The 21,326-nt window shown below is 37.0% G+C and overlaps 1 protein-coding gene across 1 annotated transcript in view; it reads left to right on the forward strand.

Annotated features, from left to right (window-relative positions):
* Nucleotides 1–19,653, forward strand: part of SPATA16 (spermatogenesis associated 16) — a 254,015-nt gene extending 234,362 nt beyond the window's left edge. Inside the window, exon 11 of the mRNA XM_025376457.1 lies at nucleotides 19,317–19,653. Coding sequence (XP_025232242.1) covers nucleotides 19,317–19,439 — 123 coding nt within the window. The 3' untranslated portion in view covers nucleotides 19,440–19,653. The remainder of the gene's footprint in view (nucleotides 1–19,316) is intronic.
* Nucleotides 19,654–21,326: the final 1,673 nt, after the last annotated feature.

The raw sequence follows: 21,326 nt of genomic DNA on the forward strand, positions 1-21,326 counted from the left end.
ACCATCTCGGAAACAATGTACAGTAGCAGGACTGTGACTGTGTGTCCCAGGCTAGAAATCATACATTCAAGCAAGCAGGAGGATAGTAAAGTCAAGGCCTCCAAGGCTGAAACACAGTACAGCCACTCTACCCAACCACTGGGTATCTAGAAAGGCTCACTGGTGAGCAGCCAATCTTTCCAAATTAAAAGCCCTGATAATGATCATCACTTTCTAAATGAGAGGTCTTCAGGAAGATGTGAATGGGAAGGAACAAGGTGCCAAATTTTTCCCAAGGGCTTTTAATTTGGTTAATGTGATTCTACAAAAGATGATCGTATCACTTTCAGACAATTCCGGTAGCAAGTAAGTAATTTCCTTTTACTGCTACAGAGTTAATTTGCGTGTGCAGAAAAAAAAATAATTAAAAAAAAAAAAACCTAATTGTACAAGCTACACTGTGTTCTGAGCCCAGTAGAAGTTGATATCAGCATCATCACCTCTGAGATCTGTTATCTGTAATAGAAACAGCTGTTGTACCTAATGAAAACACTTGAAATTTTCATCTGAAGCAGCAGAATTATAGCAGAACCTCCTAGTTCCACATAGTTAAAGGGTCTGTCAGAATCCCCATCACCTAACACAATTTTCAGGGCTCTACTTTGTTATAGGTCTATAAAAAGCCGATCAAGATGAAATCTGATTCATGAAAGCTGACCTCCTGTCTACATTCTGTTTTCTTTGAAGTTTCTCTAAGAGCCCAGAAAGAGAGGGAATGAAACAAATGTATTTTCTCCTGATTCACCAGAATGGAAATATATTCTTTACAGAGTTTTAGGAAAGTGGTTGTTGTTTTGGTTTGGCTTTGCAGAGTATTTCCTAACGATTAACTCAAGAAAGATAGATGCCTATAGGTTTAGCAATGCAAACATAAAATTACCAGGTTATGATTAAAAAAAAAAAAAAAGGTAAATTTTAATGTGTTGGAAAGTCCCCTGCCATAGCATATTTAATTAAGGATAGAACATTTGCTTAGTTTTGTTAAATAACTAAAACACCTGAGGAAACATATTCTTTTGAACATACCACAATCCTATTGACACTTTGCTCATTTATGTACTCATCACACATTTACCGGTACCTCCTCTGTGTCAGTCGTCATTCTAGACACTGGAGAAATAGCCGTGAACAAGTGTGCCCTCATAATGTTTGCACTGTACTGAAGTAGGCAAACACTGCCTAAAGAAATACAGGATATGTTATAAAGTAGTGAATGCCCCATCGGAGAGAAAGCACAATAGGAAAATGGAAAGTGCCAGAGGAGAGAGCATATCATGCAGATATCAGATGAAAAACATCCCAAGTAAAGAAAACAGCACATGTGAAACCTGAGATTGGGCCGGGCACAGTGGCTCACGCCTGTAATACCAACACTTTGGGAGGCCGAGGCGGCGGCTCCCCTAAGGTCAGGAGTTCCAGACCAGCCTGGCTAACGTGGTGGAACCCTGTTTCTACTAAAAATACAAAAAAATTAGCCAGGCATGGTGGCACGCACCCAGCTACTCAGGAGACTGAGGCAGAATAATCGCTTGAACCCGGGAGGCGGAGGTTGCAGTGAGCCAAGATCACGCCATTGTACTCCAGCTTGGGTGACAGAGCGAGACTCCATCTCAAAAAAACAAAACAAAACAAAAAACACCAAACCTGAGATTGGAGTGTGCCAAAATGCACAAGGAACAGCAAACAGGGTAGGGTAAAAAGCTGAATGAGTGAGAGTAGTAAGAGATGAAGTGAGAGGGGACATAATGCTTTGCAAAGAAGCACTCTAATCTGTTAAGTTGGAAATAGATTGAAGAAGGCAAGAATGGAAGCAGGGAAATGAGTTAGTCGGTTATTGCAGTGAGAGCAAAATGGTGGCTTAACCCTTGAACCCAGTGGTAGGAGTGGAGGTAAGAAGTCATCTATTCAGAAGGGCAAAGGCTGATTTAGAGGGAGACTAGTAAAAGAAAACATGAACAAAATAAAACAAGAAAACCCTGAACTAGCATTTTGGAGACTGGGTCAGTCATAAATTAAATCAGAAGCCACTTCCTTTCTCTGGTCCTCGGTGTTCTCATGTGTAAAATAAGGATATTGGGCTGGATGATTCTAAGTCCCCTTGCAGCTCTGATTGAACAGGTCTTTTGAAAATCAGATCATCAAATAAAAGGATAGGAGTTAATATTTTATGAGCTCTTAGTAGGGACCCAAACTCTCCTATTTACTTTACATATACCAAACTCATAATCCTCACGAGAGGTAAAAAGTATAATGTATTAAAAAGAGAAGTTTAGCAGTTTGCCTAAAGTCACACAGCCAGTAAATGGAGCTAGCAAACGATCTGACCCCGGGGGCCTAAACTCTTTCTCGATCAAAGTCCAGGTTTTGTGCTGCCTGAAAAGGCCTGAGTGACTAGCATTGTTGTCTGTATAGTTGAACATTCAGGTGTGAGGCCCTCCAACCAAAGTAGAATTTAGCTATAAACCAGCCCAGTTTGTCTTCAGTTCTCAAAATAAAGTTCTTTCAATCTGAGCTAAAGAGTCACTGAGGAATTTGTGCTTAGTCCACCTCTGTAACTCACTTGTATAGGATCCTCCATCTTTGTTCCTTAGTTTTCCATCTATATCCAGAAAGAATACAGAGCCTAAATCTGGAAGTCCTTAACCATTAATTCAGCTTGCATTCGTGGGACAGCAGGCAAGTCATAGCCTTCTGAGAAGCATGATGTGTCCTTACCCACACCACTTTTAGATCCCAATATTTTCTGTTACCATTGAATCCCAAGGTCCCTTGGAGTTTTAAGAACTAGGCTTAAAGTAAATAGAAAAAGGGTTCTTAAAAAAAAAAGTAACAAACGTTAAGTTGGAACACTTCTATTTCTTCTTGTCATAGAATCAAACAGCTAAGCAACACACTGTCTGCAACTAAGAAGAAAAAGTTATTTGCTCTTCATTTATAAAGCCTAAACCTGGCACTGAGAAGATCAGCATTTAACACGACATAAAGTATTGTCTTGTTCTGCTATGGCTCTGGATCACTGATTGAAAACTAAATGAGGAAAATAAAACTTTGTTACATTAAAAGTAATGAGAAAAGTGCTCCAGCATATACTTTCGGACCTGTGAGTTTTCCTGAGGAGAAATGCCACTTTAAAATTTCATCTAATATAATATAGTACCTTCTAAGCTTCAATGAATCCAACAAACAGAGTATAAGTAGATCTCTTTAAACCATCCATATGAATTTATTCAAAATTATTTTACTGCTTGTGTTCCTTTTAACCTCAAAATCTTAACTTATGAATCATACTCATTGTGATCATACAGAAATGGCATTCATTGATATACTAATTTGGTCTTTTCAGATGAAAATGTGATGGAGTTACATGTTACTTAGCAACTCTGTTCTGTTCAAGACTGTTGCTGTAGGCAAAGCAAACAGGAGAGAACACAAATTTGGGAAATGGGGCAGGGGCAGTTGGTTGAGAAGGTAGAGGGAAGAGCAAATTGGAACGTGTTATTTACTTTCCATATCAGTATTTACACCCAAATCCTTCCAGAAACTCTTCTGAGAGAGATTGTACACGTGGCACTATCATTCATCGGCCAGTCATTTGGGCTGATACGTGGCTAGGTTAGTACTTCTGAGAGTACTGCTGTCTTTTCAAAGATTCAGCAGCCATACCATTCATTTGCAAAGCACTTTTTCCAGCAGTCAGCCTTTTCCTGTGTGTCTTGTTCTTTAAGGAGTCTCTGCAGATTTATTGCAATTTGATTGTGAATCTTCTTGCTTTTGGTTATGGGCTTCCTCATTAGCATATCCCCAAATTCCTTTACAGTGTGTGTGCTCCAAGCACTGCTAAGCAGTTCTGTCCAAGGCGTAGTGCAGATCGTGCAGGGAAAGAAACCTAAGTGCTTTTACTGCTGATCACGCTGGGGAGGAGAGGAAAGGTTCCGAGGACAAGCAGGGAGGGAGACAAGGCCCAAGGGGCTGAAAGAGGCCAGGTTCCTGGGACAAACGAATCTGTGTCAATGGCATCCAGGCCAGCAACTGCAGTGGAAGAGCCTTAACTAAAGTCCTGGCAGAGCCTCGTGATTGTGGTCAGAAGCTAAATCCTGGCGCAATCGGACCCGGGAAGGGAGGACCTCATTTTCAGATGTTTACAGAGCAAAGCCCAAGCCTCGCCTGCAGAATGGAGAAAGCTGAAAGCCTTGGTCTGGCCATCTTTCCCACCACAGTGCGATGCTCCAAATCTAGATGGTGAACTTCAATTATCATTTAAACCAACATCTTTCTCCTCTGACTTCAAGGGAAAAGTATAAGGTTAATAGGTAAAACATTTTCAGCAGCTGCATTTCCTAATCACCCACTTCCCACCTGTGCTTGGCCTTGCCTCCAAAACTGGAAACACCTCTTTTAAGTGCTTTGTTGGCTGAAAATACTGTCTTCTAAAACTTTGATGATTTGGCAGGAAACCTCTGCAGCAGAAGTATTTCTGTGCAGGTGGCAAATCGTGGCATAGCCCTCATCTAGGGAGCATGTATCCAGGAGCTTGGCCACTTTTAAACAAGAATTTATCAAGGGGCAGACAAAGCTAATCTGCCACCATTCACATGTACCTAATAAAATACTGTGTTACCACACACATTATCAAACTATGTTAGTTTGTCTGAAGCTTGCTTTTTAATAACTATCACAATTGGAACAAGCTATAGAAAAATGTATTTCAGATAATTAATGATGATGACAGATGTTATCAGTTTTTATTCCTGATGTCTTAGTGTGTGCCAAGCATTTCAATACATTATCACATTTAATATGATTGCAACAACCCTATAAGAGAGACGTCTCTCTTGAAAGATGAGGAAAAATAGCTGTGTAGAATTAAAAAAACAAGTCCGACTTTGTTGTGACAGGGTTTAGTTTTGAATCAGATTTGTTTGGGTCAAAGGCTTGTTCTTAATTGTTAGCTCGCACACTTATATTAAACCAAACAAAGCTGCCACAAGTCAATGGCACAAAGAACACTGCCTGACCTAAGTTCAGATTCCGTAAGACAGCCAATGAGACAACCTTTGAGTCTGCTTTTTGGCAGGGAATCCTTTGTTCATCACTAGGTCACAGCTTGCCGCCCATCTGGCGACTTGCCCACACTGCTTCGTGGTAGCTGCCTAACCCACTGCACTTCCCTGAGTCATGATGCTCTTACTGTCCTCCCTTACCATCCTTCCCTTTGTAGACATATCATGTTAAGGTTTGCTTTGGTAGCTCACTATTTTCCCTCTTTCTGCAACTTCAGAACTTCAAGGAAACAGCTTAGAAGTCTAGACATTTCTGCAGTCTACTTACTGTTGCCCTGAGGGTCACCCTCTGGTGAATAATCTGAATTATCATCTGCAAATGCATTAGGCTTTCAGTGAAAACACAATTTTATAAGCATATATTGCCATAACCCCTCCAAGTTTTACCATCACAACACAGGGGGTCTTGAGGCTGGAAGTGGACCAACACAAAGTCTACCACCTCCACTTCCTGAGCACTTTCTCTCCCTGATCCACTTATGAGCTAATTTATGGAAGTGACTAAAACAGAAATTGGAAATGCTCATATTAGTCCAAACCTATTAGAGGAGTTTTATCTTTGCAAAAGTTTTTCAAAATACATCTTTCAAAATTTCAGTGTGATATTCTGGTGAGAAGAGTGGAAACATATATCTCAATTGTATTTTGAACTGAAGAGTAAGTTTGTAGTTCCTTCTATACATTGCTTCCTTTAAATTACTAAAAGTGTCTTCTTTGCTTGGCAGCCCAGCATTTTATTGCCTGTCTTTTATACATTAAGTTTTGCAATCCTTTATAATTCTGGAGAATAACAGAATAACAGCTTATACCACTTGGTAGCTAAATGAACCATAGGACATCTTCCATTCTGTATTGAAAGTGGGATTAATATGGAGTTCAGAGTAATTGACTTGTAGCTCATTCAGTCATTTATAGTGTACTCATTATACCTTTCATCTTTGGGAGAAGGGCAAAAATAAAAGTGCCTGTACATGCAGCTTTAAAGGAAGATATGGATCATTTATCCTTCTGATTATGATTTTCTTAAAATGATACCTGTGGAGAAGGGAACAAGACTGGAATCTAAAACACACACAAATTCCACAGCAAAATATACCCATGTCTCTCAGCATCATCAAAACTGAATTAAACTAATGTGTACTCTACCAAAATGACTTTCTGCTGGAGAATAGACTCTGGAGAGGAACATGAGAGGACTAGTGAGGAGTGTGGACATAGTGGACATATGTTGGAGAGATCCTAACTTAGATGTAGAATAAAGTAAGACCTATCTCTTATTACAAGAAATCTGAAAGGCTTTTAACTTCCAAAGACCTCTTATGGAAAGAAGGCCCCTTCAGCTGTACAATAGGTGATTCACTTTATCACATTGATAAAGGTATCTAGAAGCAACTGGTCAAACTGATTTGAGAAATGAAAGCACATCTTCCTAAGGCACAGGGGTCAAAATCATTTTTTAAAAACCTGTGATAGAGTATTTCTACTTTGAAGAATATGGAGCAGATGTGCTTTCCCCCATTCACCCCATTACATACAATTAAAATTCCTAGGTATGGCTGGGCATGGTGGCTCATGCCTGTAATCCCAGCACTTTGGGAGGCCAAGGTGGGCAGATCACCTGAGGTCAGGAGTTCGAGGCCAGCCTGGCCAACATAGAGTGAAACCCCATCTCTACTAAAAAAATACAAAAATTAGCTGGGTGTGGTGGCACATGCCTGTAGTCCCAGCTACTTGGGAAGCTGAGGCAGGAGAATCACTTGAACCCAGGAGGCGGAGGTTCCAGTGAGCCGAGATCATGCCACAGAACTCCAGTCTGGGTGACAGACCAAGACTCCGTCTCTCAAAAACAAAAAAACAAGGTATCCCAATCTTTCTATCCTAATAGGGTAGTGTCAGAGAAGAACAAATAGGGAGTCTAGACTTTTATCCCCAGTAGGAAGTAAATCTCTCCTTTTCCTTCCCCATTCTTGCTGGTATGGTGTTGGATGAGACCTGGTAGAAAGTCAGGATTTTTAGCACCCAGCAATGGTAGTGAGTCTTCTCCCACAATGTCGTGTCAGTGAAAGCCACGTGGGAAACAGTGATAAAACATTCCTACCCTCCAAACCACGAAGGTATCAGTGGAAACCCAGTGAGGAGCTTGAACTCCCATCCCCAACCAGAAGTAATGAGAAGCCTCTCCATCAGGTGTTATGGAGGGTGAATTGGGAACCTGAACTTCTGTTTCCACGTGGAAGTAATGAGGCAGATCCCTCGTAACAAAATACCCAAAATGTCCAGACTTAAAAGATCACTCATCATACCAAGAACTGGAAAGATCTCGAACTGAATGAAGAGAGATAATCAATGACTGCCAAAAGAGATGTCAAATATATTAGAATTATTGACATTTTAGGCCGGGTGTAATGGTTCATGCCTGTAATCTCAACACTTTGGGAGGCCAAGGCAGGCAGATCACTTGAGACCAGGAGTTTGAGACCAGCCTGGCCATCATGGCAAAACTCCATCTTTACCAAAAATACAAAAATTAACAAGGCATGGTGGCACATGCCTGTAATCCCAGCTACTCAGGAGACTGAGGCAGGAGAATCGCTTGAACCCGGGAGGTGGAGGTTGCAATGAGGCGAGATCTTGTCATTGTACTCCAGCCTGGGCAATAGAGCGAGGCTCTGTCTCAAAAAAGGAAGAATTATCTGACATTTTAAAGCAGGCATTATAAAAATGCTTTAATGAGCAATTACAAACACATTTAAGTGAGAAAAATAGTCACAGCAAATAAACAGGAAGTATCAGCAAAGAAAGAGAAAGTATAAAGAAAAACTAAATAAATATTTTAGAACTGAAAAAAAAAATAACAAACAAAAAATGTACTGGATGGACTCAATAGCAGAATGAAAGGGACAGAGGAAACAATCAGTGAAAGAACGATAGGACAATAAAAATTACCCAATCTTAGGCCAGGCACGGTGGCTTATGCCTGAATCCCAGCACTTTGAGAGGATGAGGCGGGCAGATCATGAGGTCAGGAGTTCGAGTCCAGCCTGGCCAACATAGTGAAACCCCATCTCTACCAAAAATACTAAAAATTAGCTAGGCATGGTGGCATGTGCCTGTAATCCCAGCTACTCAGGAGGCTGAGGGAGAATTGATTGAATCCAGGAGGCAGAGGTTGCAGTGAGCCAAGATCACACCATTGCACCCAAGCCCAGGTAACAGTGTGAGACTCCACCTCAAAAAAAAAAAAAAAAAAATTGCCTATTCTTAACAACAAAGAAAAAATAAACTAAAAAAAGCCTCTGGGGTCTGTAAGACTGTAACAACAGATCTAACATCCATGACATCAGAGTTTCAGAGGAAGAGTAAGAGCAGGCAGGATGAAAAAAGTTCTCAAAGAAATAATGGCTGAAAACTTCCCATATTTGGCAAAAGACAAAACTATAAATTTAAGAAGTTCAGTGGATGTCAACTAGGATAAGCCCAAAGAAATTCATACTAGGATATATCATAGTCAAACTTCTGAAGACTATTAGCAAAAATATCTTAAAAGCAGCAAGAGGGAAATGATACCTTATCCATACGAAAAAATAAATGACAATGGCTTTCTCATAAGAGACTATGGAGGCCAGTGGGAAGTGGCATAATATTTTTCAAGCACTAAAAGAAAAGAATTACCAATCCAATGCAAACATCTTTCAGGAATAAGGAAGAAATTAAGACATTCTCAGATGAAGGAAAACTGAGAGAATTCATCATCAGAAAACCTACTCCAAAAGAAGAGTTAAATAAAGTTTTCTGAATAGAAAGGAATCAAAAGAAACACCTAGAAATATCAAAAAGGCTGAAAGAACACAGTAAGTAAAAGTATGACTAAAAATTATACACTTTTCTTCTCTTCATCATATTTGGTGGGGAAAGCAAAAATAATAACATTGCTTAATGTAGTTCTCAATTTATATAAAGGATTTAAGATAATTATAAATGGGAGAGGGTGAAGAGACAAAGAAAGAAATGATTCTATACTTCAAATTTAAAATGAACACACATACATATTTTACATACACACATATAATGTAATATCTAGAGCAAATACTTAAAAAGCTATACAAAAGATATATCAAAAACTCTGGTTACGTCAAAATGGAATTCTTAAAACTGTTTAAGTAACCTCAGAAAGGTATGGGGATAAAACAGAAGCAACAACCAAAGAAAATAAAAATAAAATGGCAGACTAAGGTCTAACATACCAATAATTACACTAAATTTAAGTGGCCTAAATACACTAATTGAAAGATAGAGACTGGCAAAATATTCAGAATATGACCCAAATATTCTGTCTACAAACTCCCTTCAAATGTGATGACATAGAAAGTTTAAGGGTTAAAAGATATAAAAAGAAATATCATGTAAACTTTAACAAAAGGAAAGTAGTAGTGGTTATATTAATATCAGACAAAGGAGACTTCAAGCAAAGAAAGTTACCAGAGACAGGGAGGGATATGATATTCTATAATAATAAAAGTATCAATCCACCAAAAAGACAAAACAATTCTAAGTGTGTATGCACAAACAACAGGGTCTGCAAAATATATGAAGCAAAAATCGATGGGACTAAACAAAAAATAGACATGTCCACAATTATAGTTGGAGATTTCAACTGCCCTTTCTCAACAACTGATAGAACAACTAAACAGAAAATCAACAAGAATATACAATAACCCAATAACACCATCAAGCAACAGAATCTAATCAACATTTATGTGCCCATGGAACATGCACCAAAATAAATGCTATTCTGGATCATAACAAACTTAAACAATTTTCTAAAAACTGAAATCATAAAGAATGTGTTCTACAACTGCAATGGACGCAAACTAGAAGTCAATAACAGAAAAATCTCCAAATACTTGGATAGTTCATGGATCAAAAATGAAGTCTCAAGGGAAATATAAGAATATATTGAACTGAATAAAAATGAAAATATAACATATCAAAATTTGTGGGATACAGGTAAAAGAGCAATGAGAGAAAAATTCATAGCACTAAATGCATATATTATAAAAGAAGAAACTATCTCAAATCAATAACTCAAGTCCAAGTTCAAAAACCTAGAAAAAGAAGGGCAAAATAAATACAAAGCAAGCAGAAGGAAGAAAACAATAAGGATTAAACTAGCAATCAATGGAAATGAAAACAGAAAAATAGAGAAAACCAATGCCACAAAGAAGTGGTTCTTTGAACGGGTTAGTAAAATTTAAAAAAAAAAAAAAAATCTAGCAAGACTAATGAATAAAAAAGGGAGAAGACACAAATCACCAATACCAGGAATGAAATGGAACATCACTACAGATGCTGCAGACAGTAAAAGGATAAGAGAATCTTTAGAACAATTCTACATATATAAATTTGACAACTTTGATGACATATACCAATTCCTGAAAAAATATGCTACCACCACTCACCCAATATAAAATAATTTCATTAACCCTCTAACTATTCATAATTATAAACACCCCAGAAATCTCCAAGCCTAGATGGTTTCACTGGATGATTCTGCCACACATTTAAAGAATTAACACCAATTCTGCAGTTTCTTTCAGAGAATACAAGAGTAGCAAAGCCTTCCCAATTCATGTTATAAAACTAGTATTATCCTAATACCAAATCAGACAAAAATAGTACCAAAAAAATTTACAAACCAATAGCTCTCTTAAATATAGAGGCAAAAATCTTAATATTATTAACAAATAGAAATTAGCAATATGTTTAAAATTACATACCATAACTAATTGGGATTTATCCCATAGATGCAAGGATGTTTGAATATTTCAAAATCAGTACAATCTACCATATAAACAGATTACACAAGAAAAATTACAAGATTATATAAATTGATGCAGAAAAAACATTGGACAAAATTGACACGCATTTATGATTTAAAAAATACTCAGAAAACTAGAGATAAAGGGGAACCTCCTCAAATTGTTAAAGAGCATCTCCAAAAATTCTACAGTTAACATTACACTTAATAGTGAAAGAATAAAATCTTTCCCTCTAAAATCAGGAAGAGGGAAAGGATATTAGCTTTCACCGCTCTTATTCAACATAGTGCTGGAAATTCTAGCCATGGCATTAAGGCACAAAAAGGAAACAAAAGGCATGTAAAACAGAAAGAAAGAAAGAAATCTGCCCTTCCCTATTTGCAGATAACATAATTGTCTACATAAACCCCCCCCCCCCAAAAATGAGTTCAGCAACATTGCAAGATACAAAACAAATGTACAAAACTCAGTTGTATTTTTATGTAATAGCAGTGATCAGGGACACTAAAATTTAAGACAGTATTATTTACAATTACTCAAACAAATGAAATACTTTGGTGTGAATCTAGCAAAACATCTACAGGACTTGTATGCCTAAAATTACAAAACAGTGATGAAAGAAATCAAAGCTCTAAATAAATGGAGAGATATACCATGTTTATGGATTGAAAGATCTGACATAATATAGACATTGAACTCTCAAATTTGATATACAAGACTTTTTATATAGCTTCAGTAATCAAGAATTTGTGTACTGGTGGATTAACACAAAGCTCAATGGAACAGAATAGAGAACCCAGAAATAAACCCATATATCCTCTGCTGATTTTTTTTATAAAGGAGTAAAAGCAATTCAGTGGAACAAAAATAGCATTTTCAACAAATGATGCTGGAACATTTACACATCTGTAGACCAAAAATAAAAGAAAACCAAAACACAGCCTTGACCTAATCCTTATACTTCATACAAAAATTAACTCAAATTAGGTCATAGACTTAAATGCAAAATATAAAACTATAAAACTTCTACAAAACAATAGGAAAAATCTATGGGATTTTGGTCTATGCAAACTTCTTAGACTTGACACCAAAAGCACAATCCATAAAAGTTTAATTTATAAATTAGACTTCATCAAAATTAAAAATTTTATCTGTGGAAGGACTCTGTTTAAAAAAAAAAAAAAAAAGGATGATAAAAAAGCTCAGCATGAGAGAAAATACTTGCAAACCCCACATCCAACAAAAGACTAATCTATATACAGATTCTATAAAGAGCTCTCAAAATTCAGGAGTAAAAAAACCAGTCCAATTTGAAAATGACAAAAGATATGAACAGACATTCACCAGGGTGAATGACAAGTTAGCATGTTAAAACATGTTCAACATCACTAGCCATTAAGGAAATGCAAATTAAAACCACAATGAGATGTCACTACACACCTATTAAAATGGCTAAAATGAGCAATAATGACAATACTAAATGCTGGTAAGGACACAGATTAGACACAAATTAGATCACTAATACATTACTAATGTGATGTAAAATGGCACAACCACTGTGGAAAATAACATGACAGTTTCGGGCGCGGTGGCTCACGCCTGTAATCCCAGCACTTTCGGAGGCCAAGGCGGGCAGACCACGAGGTCAGGAGATCGAGACCATCCTGGCTAACACGGTGAAACTCCCTCTCTACTAAAAAATACAGAAAATTAGCTAGGCGTAGTGGTGGGCACCTTTAGTCCCAGTTACTCGGGAGGCTGAGGCAGGAGAATGGTGTGAACCTGGGAGGTGGAGGTTGCGGTGAGCAGGAGATTGCGCCACTGCACTCCAGCCTGGGTGACAGAGTGAGACTCCATCTCAAAAATAAATAAATAAATAAATAAATAAAGCTAAATATAACCTAGGGATAACATCACTATTATAAAGCCTAAGATCAGTGCTTGAGATATTTGGCAGATGCTGCACCTGATCAGCTGGCACCACCCGGACAGATAAACGGGCTCATCTGACCTTGTGGCCTCCACCCTGAACTGACTCAGCACAAGACAGGTTCGACTCCCTTTGATTTCATTTCCAATCCAACCAATCAGCACTACTGAAAAAAAAAAAATTAAATATGCAGCTCCCATATAACCTAGAAATTGCCCTCCTGGGCTTTTATCCCAGAAAAATAAAGACTTATGTTCAAACAAAGACCTGTATACAAATGTTTATAACTTATTTTACAATAGCCCAAATTATTGTAACTTATTTTACAATAACCCCAAACTGGAAATAATCTAACTATCCTTTAAAGCATGAATGGTTAAACAAACTGGTTAATTCATACCATGGAATATTAGTCAGTGATAAAAAGAAATAAACCATTGATACAACAACCTGAATAAATCTCCAGAGAAGTGTAGAGTTATATACTATATAATTCCATTTAGATAACCTCCTTGCAATAACAAAATTATATAAATGAAGAACCTATGGCCAGGCACGGTGGCTCACTTCTAATCCCAGCACTTTGGGAGGCTGATGCAAGCGGATCACTTGAGGCCAGGAGTTCGAGACCAGCCTGAGCAACATGGCAAAACCCTGTCTCTACCAAAAATACAAAAACTAGCCTACTGTGGTGGCACATGCCTGTAATCCCAGCTACTCAGGATGCTGAGGCAAGAGAATTACTTGAACCCAAGAGGCAGAGGTTACTGTGAGCCAAGACTATGCCGATTGGGTGACAGAGCGAGACTGTCTCAAAAAAGAAAAAGAACTTACTATTGTATTAGTGGTTGCCAGGGCTTAAGAAGAAGTTAGGGACCAGGAGGAAAACAGATGGCTATAAAAAGGCAACATGAGAGATCTTTGTGGTAATAGAACTGTTCTGTGTCTTGACTGTATCAATGTCAATATCCTGGCTGTAGTATTCTACAGTTTTGCAAGATATTACCACTGACGGACACTGGGTAAAAATTATGCTGGGTCTTACTGAGTTACTTTTTACTGATGTGTGTGAATCCTCAATTATCTCAAAACAAAAGTTTAATTTAATAATATATATTCAAACCTTCAGATAAATCTTACCAAAATGAATTTTTTTAAAACTATGATACATGGTACCTTAGCCTGTTCATGCTGCTATAATAAAATGCCATAGACTGGGTAGCTTATGAACAACAGAAATTTATTTTTCATCATTCTAGAGGCTGGAAAATCAAGGCAGTGGCAGACTCAGTGTCCACTGAAGGCCCCTTTTCTGGTTCATAGATGGTGCCTTCTAGCTGTGTCTTCACATGGTGGACAGAGCAAACAAGTTCCCTTGGGCGTCTTTTCATAAGGGCACTAATGCCATTCACGAGAGCTCCATTCTTGTGACCTAATCACCTCCCAAAGATCTTACATTCTAATACTATCACTTTGGGAGTTAGAATTTCAACATATGAATTTGGGGGCACATAGACATTCAGACTATAACACATAGTTTCCTGGACTATCTGATAGCAAAATTTCATAAGAGTTTCTAACTCTATATTAAACACACTGAAAAGACTTATCATTATGGGTATTTTCAAGAGTTGGTGATATAGTTTGGCATTTTTTTTTTTTTGCATGTTTTATAAAATCTCAGGGGTAGGTACCCCAGATTTTTATGTTACACTCTTCTGACAAAAAACTAAATAATATACCAAATTCACTAAATGAAAAAGGAAAAACTTAGGGGCTTGTCTGTCTGTTTGAATACTAGCCCAAAGCTAAAGGAAACTGCTGTATTATGAATAGTGGAAACAACTCCGTTTCAGAAACTAAGTTTATTTTAGAAATTAATTTCAAGCCTATTTGAAAACAACTGTAATTCTAATAAGAATTAAAATTCAAACCATTTTGGATGATAAATATTTAAAAGCTTTTGGTCTGGAAATAAAACTGAAACAGAGCAAAGAAACTAATGTTATCAAATCCACTGTGGTGGGGTGAAATGTCTGTTTTGCCGAGAGGATTTTGATCCAAACTGCTAATCACTGAAACACATTCCCATTCTGTAACTACCACTTATAGTCATATAAGCCTGATATTTATTCCTGATGAATTTTATTCCTATTTCCTCAACTTTCTTCTTTAAAAAAATCTTTTAAAGCTTTAATTAAAAAAATTATTTGAGCACTCAATTCCTAAGGCATGAACATGTGCAAGCAAACCCATATAAACACACCTAATCCTCTCTCCTTGATTCAGACTACATGAAATTTAATAGGAAGCCCAGCATCTTCCTTCTCAGTATAATTTACTTGTTCATTCATGTTTGAGATCAACTTCTTCTCACAGCCATTACTGGCAAGAGAGAAGCCTGGTTCCCAAGGTATACACTACACCTGTGCCAAGGGGCATCAACCAAGTAGGGAACATCCCCAAGTAGGGAAATGAGAGTTTCAGAAAGGATCAAAGTCATGTTTGAGAGGAAAATTATAATTTAATTGCTCTTCCCTTCACTTTGTGGCTTAGTAGTTATATTCAGATGCTAGGACTGCCATAGCAAAGTACTAAAAACTGAGGGGCTTAAATAACAGAAATGTATTGTTTCACAATTCTGGAGCGTAAGAATCTGAAATCAGTGTCTTCAGGGTTGGGTCCTCCAAGGGCTGTGAAGAAGGAACTGTTCCATGCCTCTCCCCTAGTTTCTGGTGATTTGCTGGCATTCTTTATCGTACCTTGGCTTGTGGGGGCATCACCCCAATCTCTGCCTTCCTCTTCACATGGTATTCTTCCTGTGTGTGCATCTGTCTCCAAATGTCCCTGTTTTATAACGACACCAGTCATTTTGGATTAGGGCCTGCCCTAAGGACCTCATTTTAACTTGATTAGCTATGTAAATACCTCCAGATAAGGCCACATTCGAAAGTACTGGGTACTTTAACACGTAAATTGAGAGGGGGACACGATTCAGCCCATAATAGTAGTGTTTAAATGTGAATTAAAAGGCGTTGAGAAACTGGCTGATGACAATTTCTTTACTCTTTGATATGGGTTATGACCAACAGTCATATGATGGGTCAGAACCTGCCCTCCGACAGAGATAGTTCATTCCCCTCCATCATTAGACAGCCTAAAATTCTCTGCAAGCTCATTTGGTCTAATGTCCATATCACTGTAATGTCAAGTCAGCATTGGCACATACATACACACACAAAAATGTTATCTGCCCATTTTGCAAAGGGAAAGTTAGACCCAGAATTACCAAGTAGCCTATCTGATACAGTTAAGCAAGTAGATTCTGTACCAAAGAGAGTCTAATAAAGCCTCTGCTTCAAAAACTGTGTACTTTCTTGTGTATTTTCTTGTGTACTTACATATTTCTTTGTATTTTATTTTCCCAAGGGCTTTACAGAAATTTCTATCATTTGCAATCTGTTCTTCTAGTTATATGAATCTATTTTCTCTTTAACCAGCATTTTTCTTTCCTTGACATAAAAAAAAAAAGAAAAGAAAGAACCAGCTTTTCTAAAAAACATGTTGCAGCTCTCCTACACGTCAGTAAGTACAGAAGCTAAAATTGACTTACTTTGCTGCATATTGTGTCATTCATCTAATGGTGTAATCTAAGAGAATAACCTCTGATTTGAAAATGTGAGTACTCATTTTTAGGACTGGACTACTTGGATCTGATATGGTTGTAAGTCACAGAATTTTATGACCAGATGTGTCTTTGGAAATTATCCAGGCCAATCCTCTTTTAATACCAACTGTTGGTGAAAACTGAAGTTCAGAAAGGCCAAGTAATTTCCCTGGGGTCACAGAGCAGGGTTAGAAGCCAACCCAAGAGCAGAATTCAACATTCCTGCTGACTCCTCATCCAGTGCCCTTTCTACTCCTGGCTGTTTCAAGTATACAGGCAACACCTTGTCGTAACCTTGCTTGTCTTGACAGTCTTAAAGCTAAACAATGGTAAAAGAATGGTGGCATGAGAAAGTCATGTTTATTTAATTTATAGAGGAAAAGAAGGCCTTCTGATATCCTTCATTCCAGGCATCACTTAAATATGGAAAAAACACATGGTTTTCTGAATCTCTTCAACTCTTTTATCAGAGAGTAGGATTACTGAGGGTCTACAATATCCTAGGTTTTAGAAATAGTGGACAACATGGACCTGGTCCCTGCCTTATGGAGCTGAAAGTCCAGATGAGAAGACAGATATTATATAAATCATTATAAACAATTAAGTTTAAAAATTATGATATCTAAAGAGATGAAAAAATGTTACTGAGACAACCAACTTGGCCTCAGTTCTAAAGGAAGACTTCCCTGAGGCATTGATGTTTGACCTGAAATCCAGAGGATATGTAAGTGTTCTAATGGACATGTTCCATTAGGAAGATGGAGGGGACATAGAACAGTGCATGGCTGTGCTCAGATAATTGAGAGATGTCCCCCATAGCTAAAGCAGATGGATTGATGTTAGTGCCAGAGATGCAAGTGAAACCTGATAACCCAGGTATACAGGTGTATAGGCCATGGTAAGAGTTTAGAAATCCATTTAATGCAATTTGAGCAAGGGAAAGATGTGAGATCAGATTTATCTGTTTAAAAGTTCATTCTGGCATCTTTATGAGATGGATTAAAAGCACAAGAGGGAGACAGGCCAGGTAGGAGATGAACATACAGGCCAGATACAGCACACACATAATATGTGGTCTGGACCTGCCCAGTTAATTCAGCAGAATTCTTTTTTTCCAGTGACACATCTTGTGTTTCTTGTCTTTTTAAAATAAAATGCAAACCTGTTACTAAATACTACGCTTAATGAATACAATTGTTTTTAAAAGACAGCAGATACCTAATGGATATTTAAAAACAATTATTTCACTGTCTTATTGAAGGAAGCTTTTTTACTGCATTAGAATTGTAATTTTAAATTATATTTGGGCTAATTGCAAATATTCTCATTGTAAAGAGCTTTGATTTAAATAATATATTGTCAGTACAAATAATGTGAATGAATCATCAACTCAACTATTGAAGTAATGGTAAGCTGCCATCCATTGTATTTGCACTGATTGTGCTCCATGTTAATTTTTAAATGTCTTACTTTGGTGAAAATCAGATATTGTGTATGTACGTGTGTGTGTGTGTGTGTATGCGCGCGCGCGTGTGTGTATGGAATACATAGAATAATGCATTGACTTCATGGAGGAATCCAAGAATATTCTGTCAAATGATTTTGATGTGTCCTGCAGTGATCAGACATCATAAAAAACAATGTGCTTTTTAAAAAATGTACCTGAAATAGTTTTTACAAGAGTTTCAAAAAGAATAGTTTTCATATAAATAATTTATCTTGTTTTCTTAAAAAAAAACAGTGGACAGTTTATATCACTAGTATGATATAAGATCTAAGCATAACATATGGATGAGTGCTACCATTTATTATTCTCTTTTTGACAATCTGAATCATCCTTTGGATATTACTCTGAATGATAAATCAAGCAATTTAAAAGTGGAACTCAAAATTGGAAAATTGAAGTTGTAAGTGCTTTTATCTTAAGTAGATGATACGTTCACGTACCTTGAATAGTAAGTGCTCTAGCTTTGAGTTAACTTTATGACAATGAGCTCTTCAGTGAGTAATGTTAGGCTAATGCAATACGCAGGTCCTAGGAGTCAGGGTTAAGTATGAATTGTATATCTACTGACTTTCATGAGAACTCAATTCAGCATATGTGTAAACTTCTATTCTATAGTTTTTTTCTGACAAACAGTATGATACATTCTATCAACTGCCATTGAATAATTGTAAGTTTTCTTTGAAGAAAGACTAATTCTTTTTCAAGAATTGTTGTGTCTATCATTATTTTATCTTATTCCCTGGAGTGTGGCATTTTTTAAGAGAATGCATTCTTTCAGAATTTCATTTTGATTGAAAGGAGAAATGATTCTTGCCAAGACTATACAAACATTCATTTTTCTCCCATGTTGGTTAGGGGCATCTAAATGCTAGAATCTCTGGCTTTGAGGGAAGTAAGTTTGTTTGTTTGTTTTCACTCTTATTGTTGGCAAAGGAGATGGAAAAAAGGCTTGCCATGGATTAATCTTTTACCGTTCACTTTCTTTTGAAATCCCTGGTTTTACTGACCATTAAAAACTGCATGGTGACAGTAATCCCCATTTCCATTCCAATAGCTTGGACCAAGTGATAAAGCAAACTCCTGTGCTTCTGCTTTGCATTAAGTTAGTAAAACAGGGGGACCTGTAATGGAAACAGAAGGAGGCTTTTGTGTTTAATCATTTCTGTTTCTGCCAGTTCTGTTCCAACATGGATTTGTATGTGCCATTTATTTTAAATACCTCACCATTTCTTATAAGTATACAAAACCCAGGATACCAACAACAAATCTTGTTGCATCTGTTTATTTCTTCTAGGTTGGACAAATTGAAGATTTTCTATACCAATTAGAGGACAGTTTCTTAAAAACTAAAAAACTGAGAACGGCTCGAAGGCAAAAAACAAAAATGAAGCGACTTCAAATTGTTCAGCAAAGCTAGTCATTAGGGAGCAGGCACTACCACTAACACATCCCAGAAGAAGAGGCAAGGGCACCCATCCCAGTGCCCACCTAGCACTGTGACAGCTGGATAACAAAAACTTGTCACCAAAAGAAAGAGGTGGTATTCCCCTCAGTTCATCTTTACTGAAGACACTCTATGCTTCATTAATCTCAACTGACAGCAATAAATATTCTCAGCAAGTTTGACTTGACTTTTGTTCAGATTTTTCTTGTTTAAAGAGCTTATAAAATAACCATTGATACCTCTTTCACTGCCTTGATCTTTCAAAATGGATGAAGGTATACCAGGTCTACCCAATAATGTTTATAGTATACATCTATAATCATGGGCATTCATTAAGAATTATTCACGGGCCACCTACAGATATAGAAAACAATATAAATGCAAAATTGAACTTATAAAAGTTATAATGTACTTTCCCAACTCTTATAACGATAGTCATACATGGTATGGCGGCTGACATCAGTTAAGTTTTCTCATTAAGTGGTTGTTTTCCTCTAGATCCTTTATGTTGTATTTTCTCTGCCCCTTAAGCTATGCAACACAAATTTGACAAGGTAGTCAAGTTTGCATATGTTTGACAAGGTAGTGAGTTGATAGCCATCACTGAAGACCTCAACTGATGCCAACAAAAAGATTTGAGAATAGAATAAGGAGGAAGAGCCCAGATCCTGAGTAAAATAGGAAAACATATTTTGTTTAATAGTGAAAAATAAATAGAATTTTGAAATACATTGATAAAAGCTCAAAAAATAAAATGAAACCAATCAAAATTTCCCAGCAGAAGTAATAGACTAAATGATTTATAACAGTTTATCCAATCTTAACCTAATAACATACAAAAATTTATAATATTAAAGCTAGAGGCATCATACTACTGGATTTCAAAATAGATTACAAAGCTATAGTAATCAAAACAGCATGGTACTAGCACAAAAACAGCACATTGACCAATGAAATAGGATACAGAGCCCTAAAATAAAACAGCACATTGACCAATGAAATAAGATACAGAGCCCTAAAATAAACCCACACATTTATGGTCAATTGACTTTTGACAAAGGTGCCAAGAATACACAATGAGGAAAGGATGATCTCTTCAGTGAAAGGCATTGGTAACATTGGATATCCACATGCAGAGAAGTAAAAATGGACCTTTGTTCCACTCCTTATGCAAGAATCAACTCAAAACGGTTTAAAGACTTAAATGTAAGATCTGCAATTGTAAAACTACTAGTAGGGAATATAGAAGGGAAGCTCCATAATATTGGTCTGGGCTGCAATTTCTTAAGAGCCCAAAAGCACATATAATGAAAGCAAAAATAAACAACTGGGATTGCATCAAACTAAAGAGCTTTTGCACAGCAAAGGAAACGATTAACAGAATGAAGAGACAACCCACAGATTGGGATGAAATATTTGCAAATCATTTATTGGATTAAGGGGTAATATCTAAAATATACAAGGAACTCAAACTACTCAGTAAAAATAAAACAACCATATAAAAAAATGGCAAAAGACCTGAAAAGACATTTCTCAAATGAAAATATAAGTGGACAACAGATATATAAGAAAATGCTCAACATCTCTAATCATCAGAGAAATGTAAATTAAAACCACAGTGAGATATCACCTAACATATGTTAGATTTGCTATTTATAAAAAGATTAAAGATATTAAGTGTTGTTGAGGATTTGAAGAAAAGAAAACCCTTGTAGATGGTTGGTGGTATTGTAAATTAGTACAACCATTTTGGAAAACAACATGGGGATTCCTCAATAAGGTAAAAGAATTATCAGAGGACAAAACAGTTCAAGGTGGCTGACTAAATGCATCTGGCACTTGCTTCTTCCACAAAGAAGA

Source organism: Theropithecus gelada, chromosome 2 (assembly GCF_003255815.1).
Source record: "Theropithecus gelada isolate Dixy chromosome 2, Tgel_1.0, whole genome shotgun sequence".
NCBI classification, from domain to species: Eukaryota; Metazoa; Chordata; class Mammalia; order Primates; family Cercopithecidae; genus Theropithecus; species Theropithecus gelada.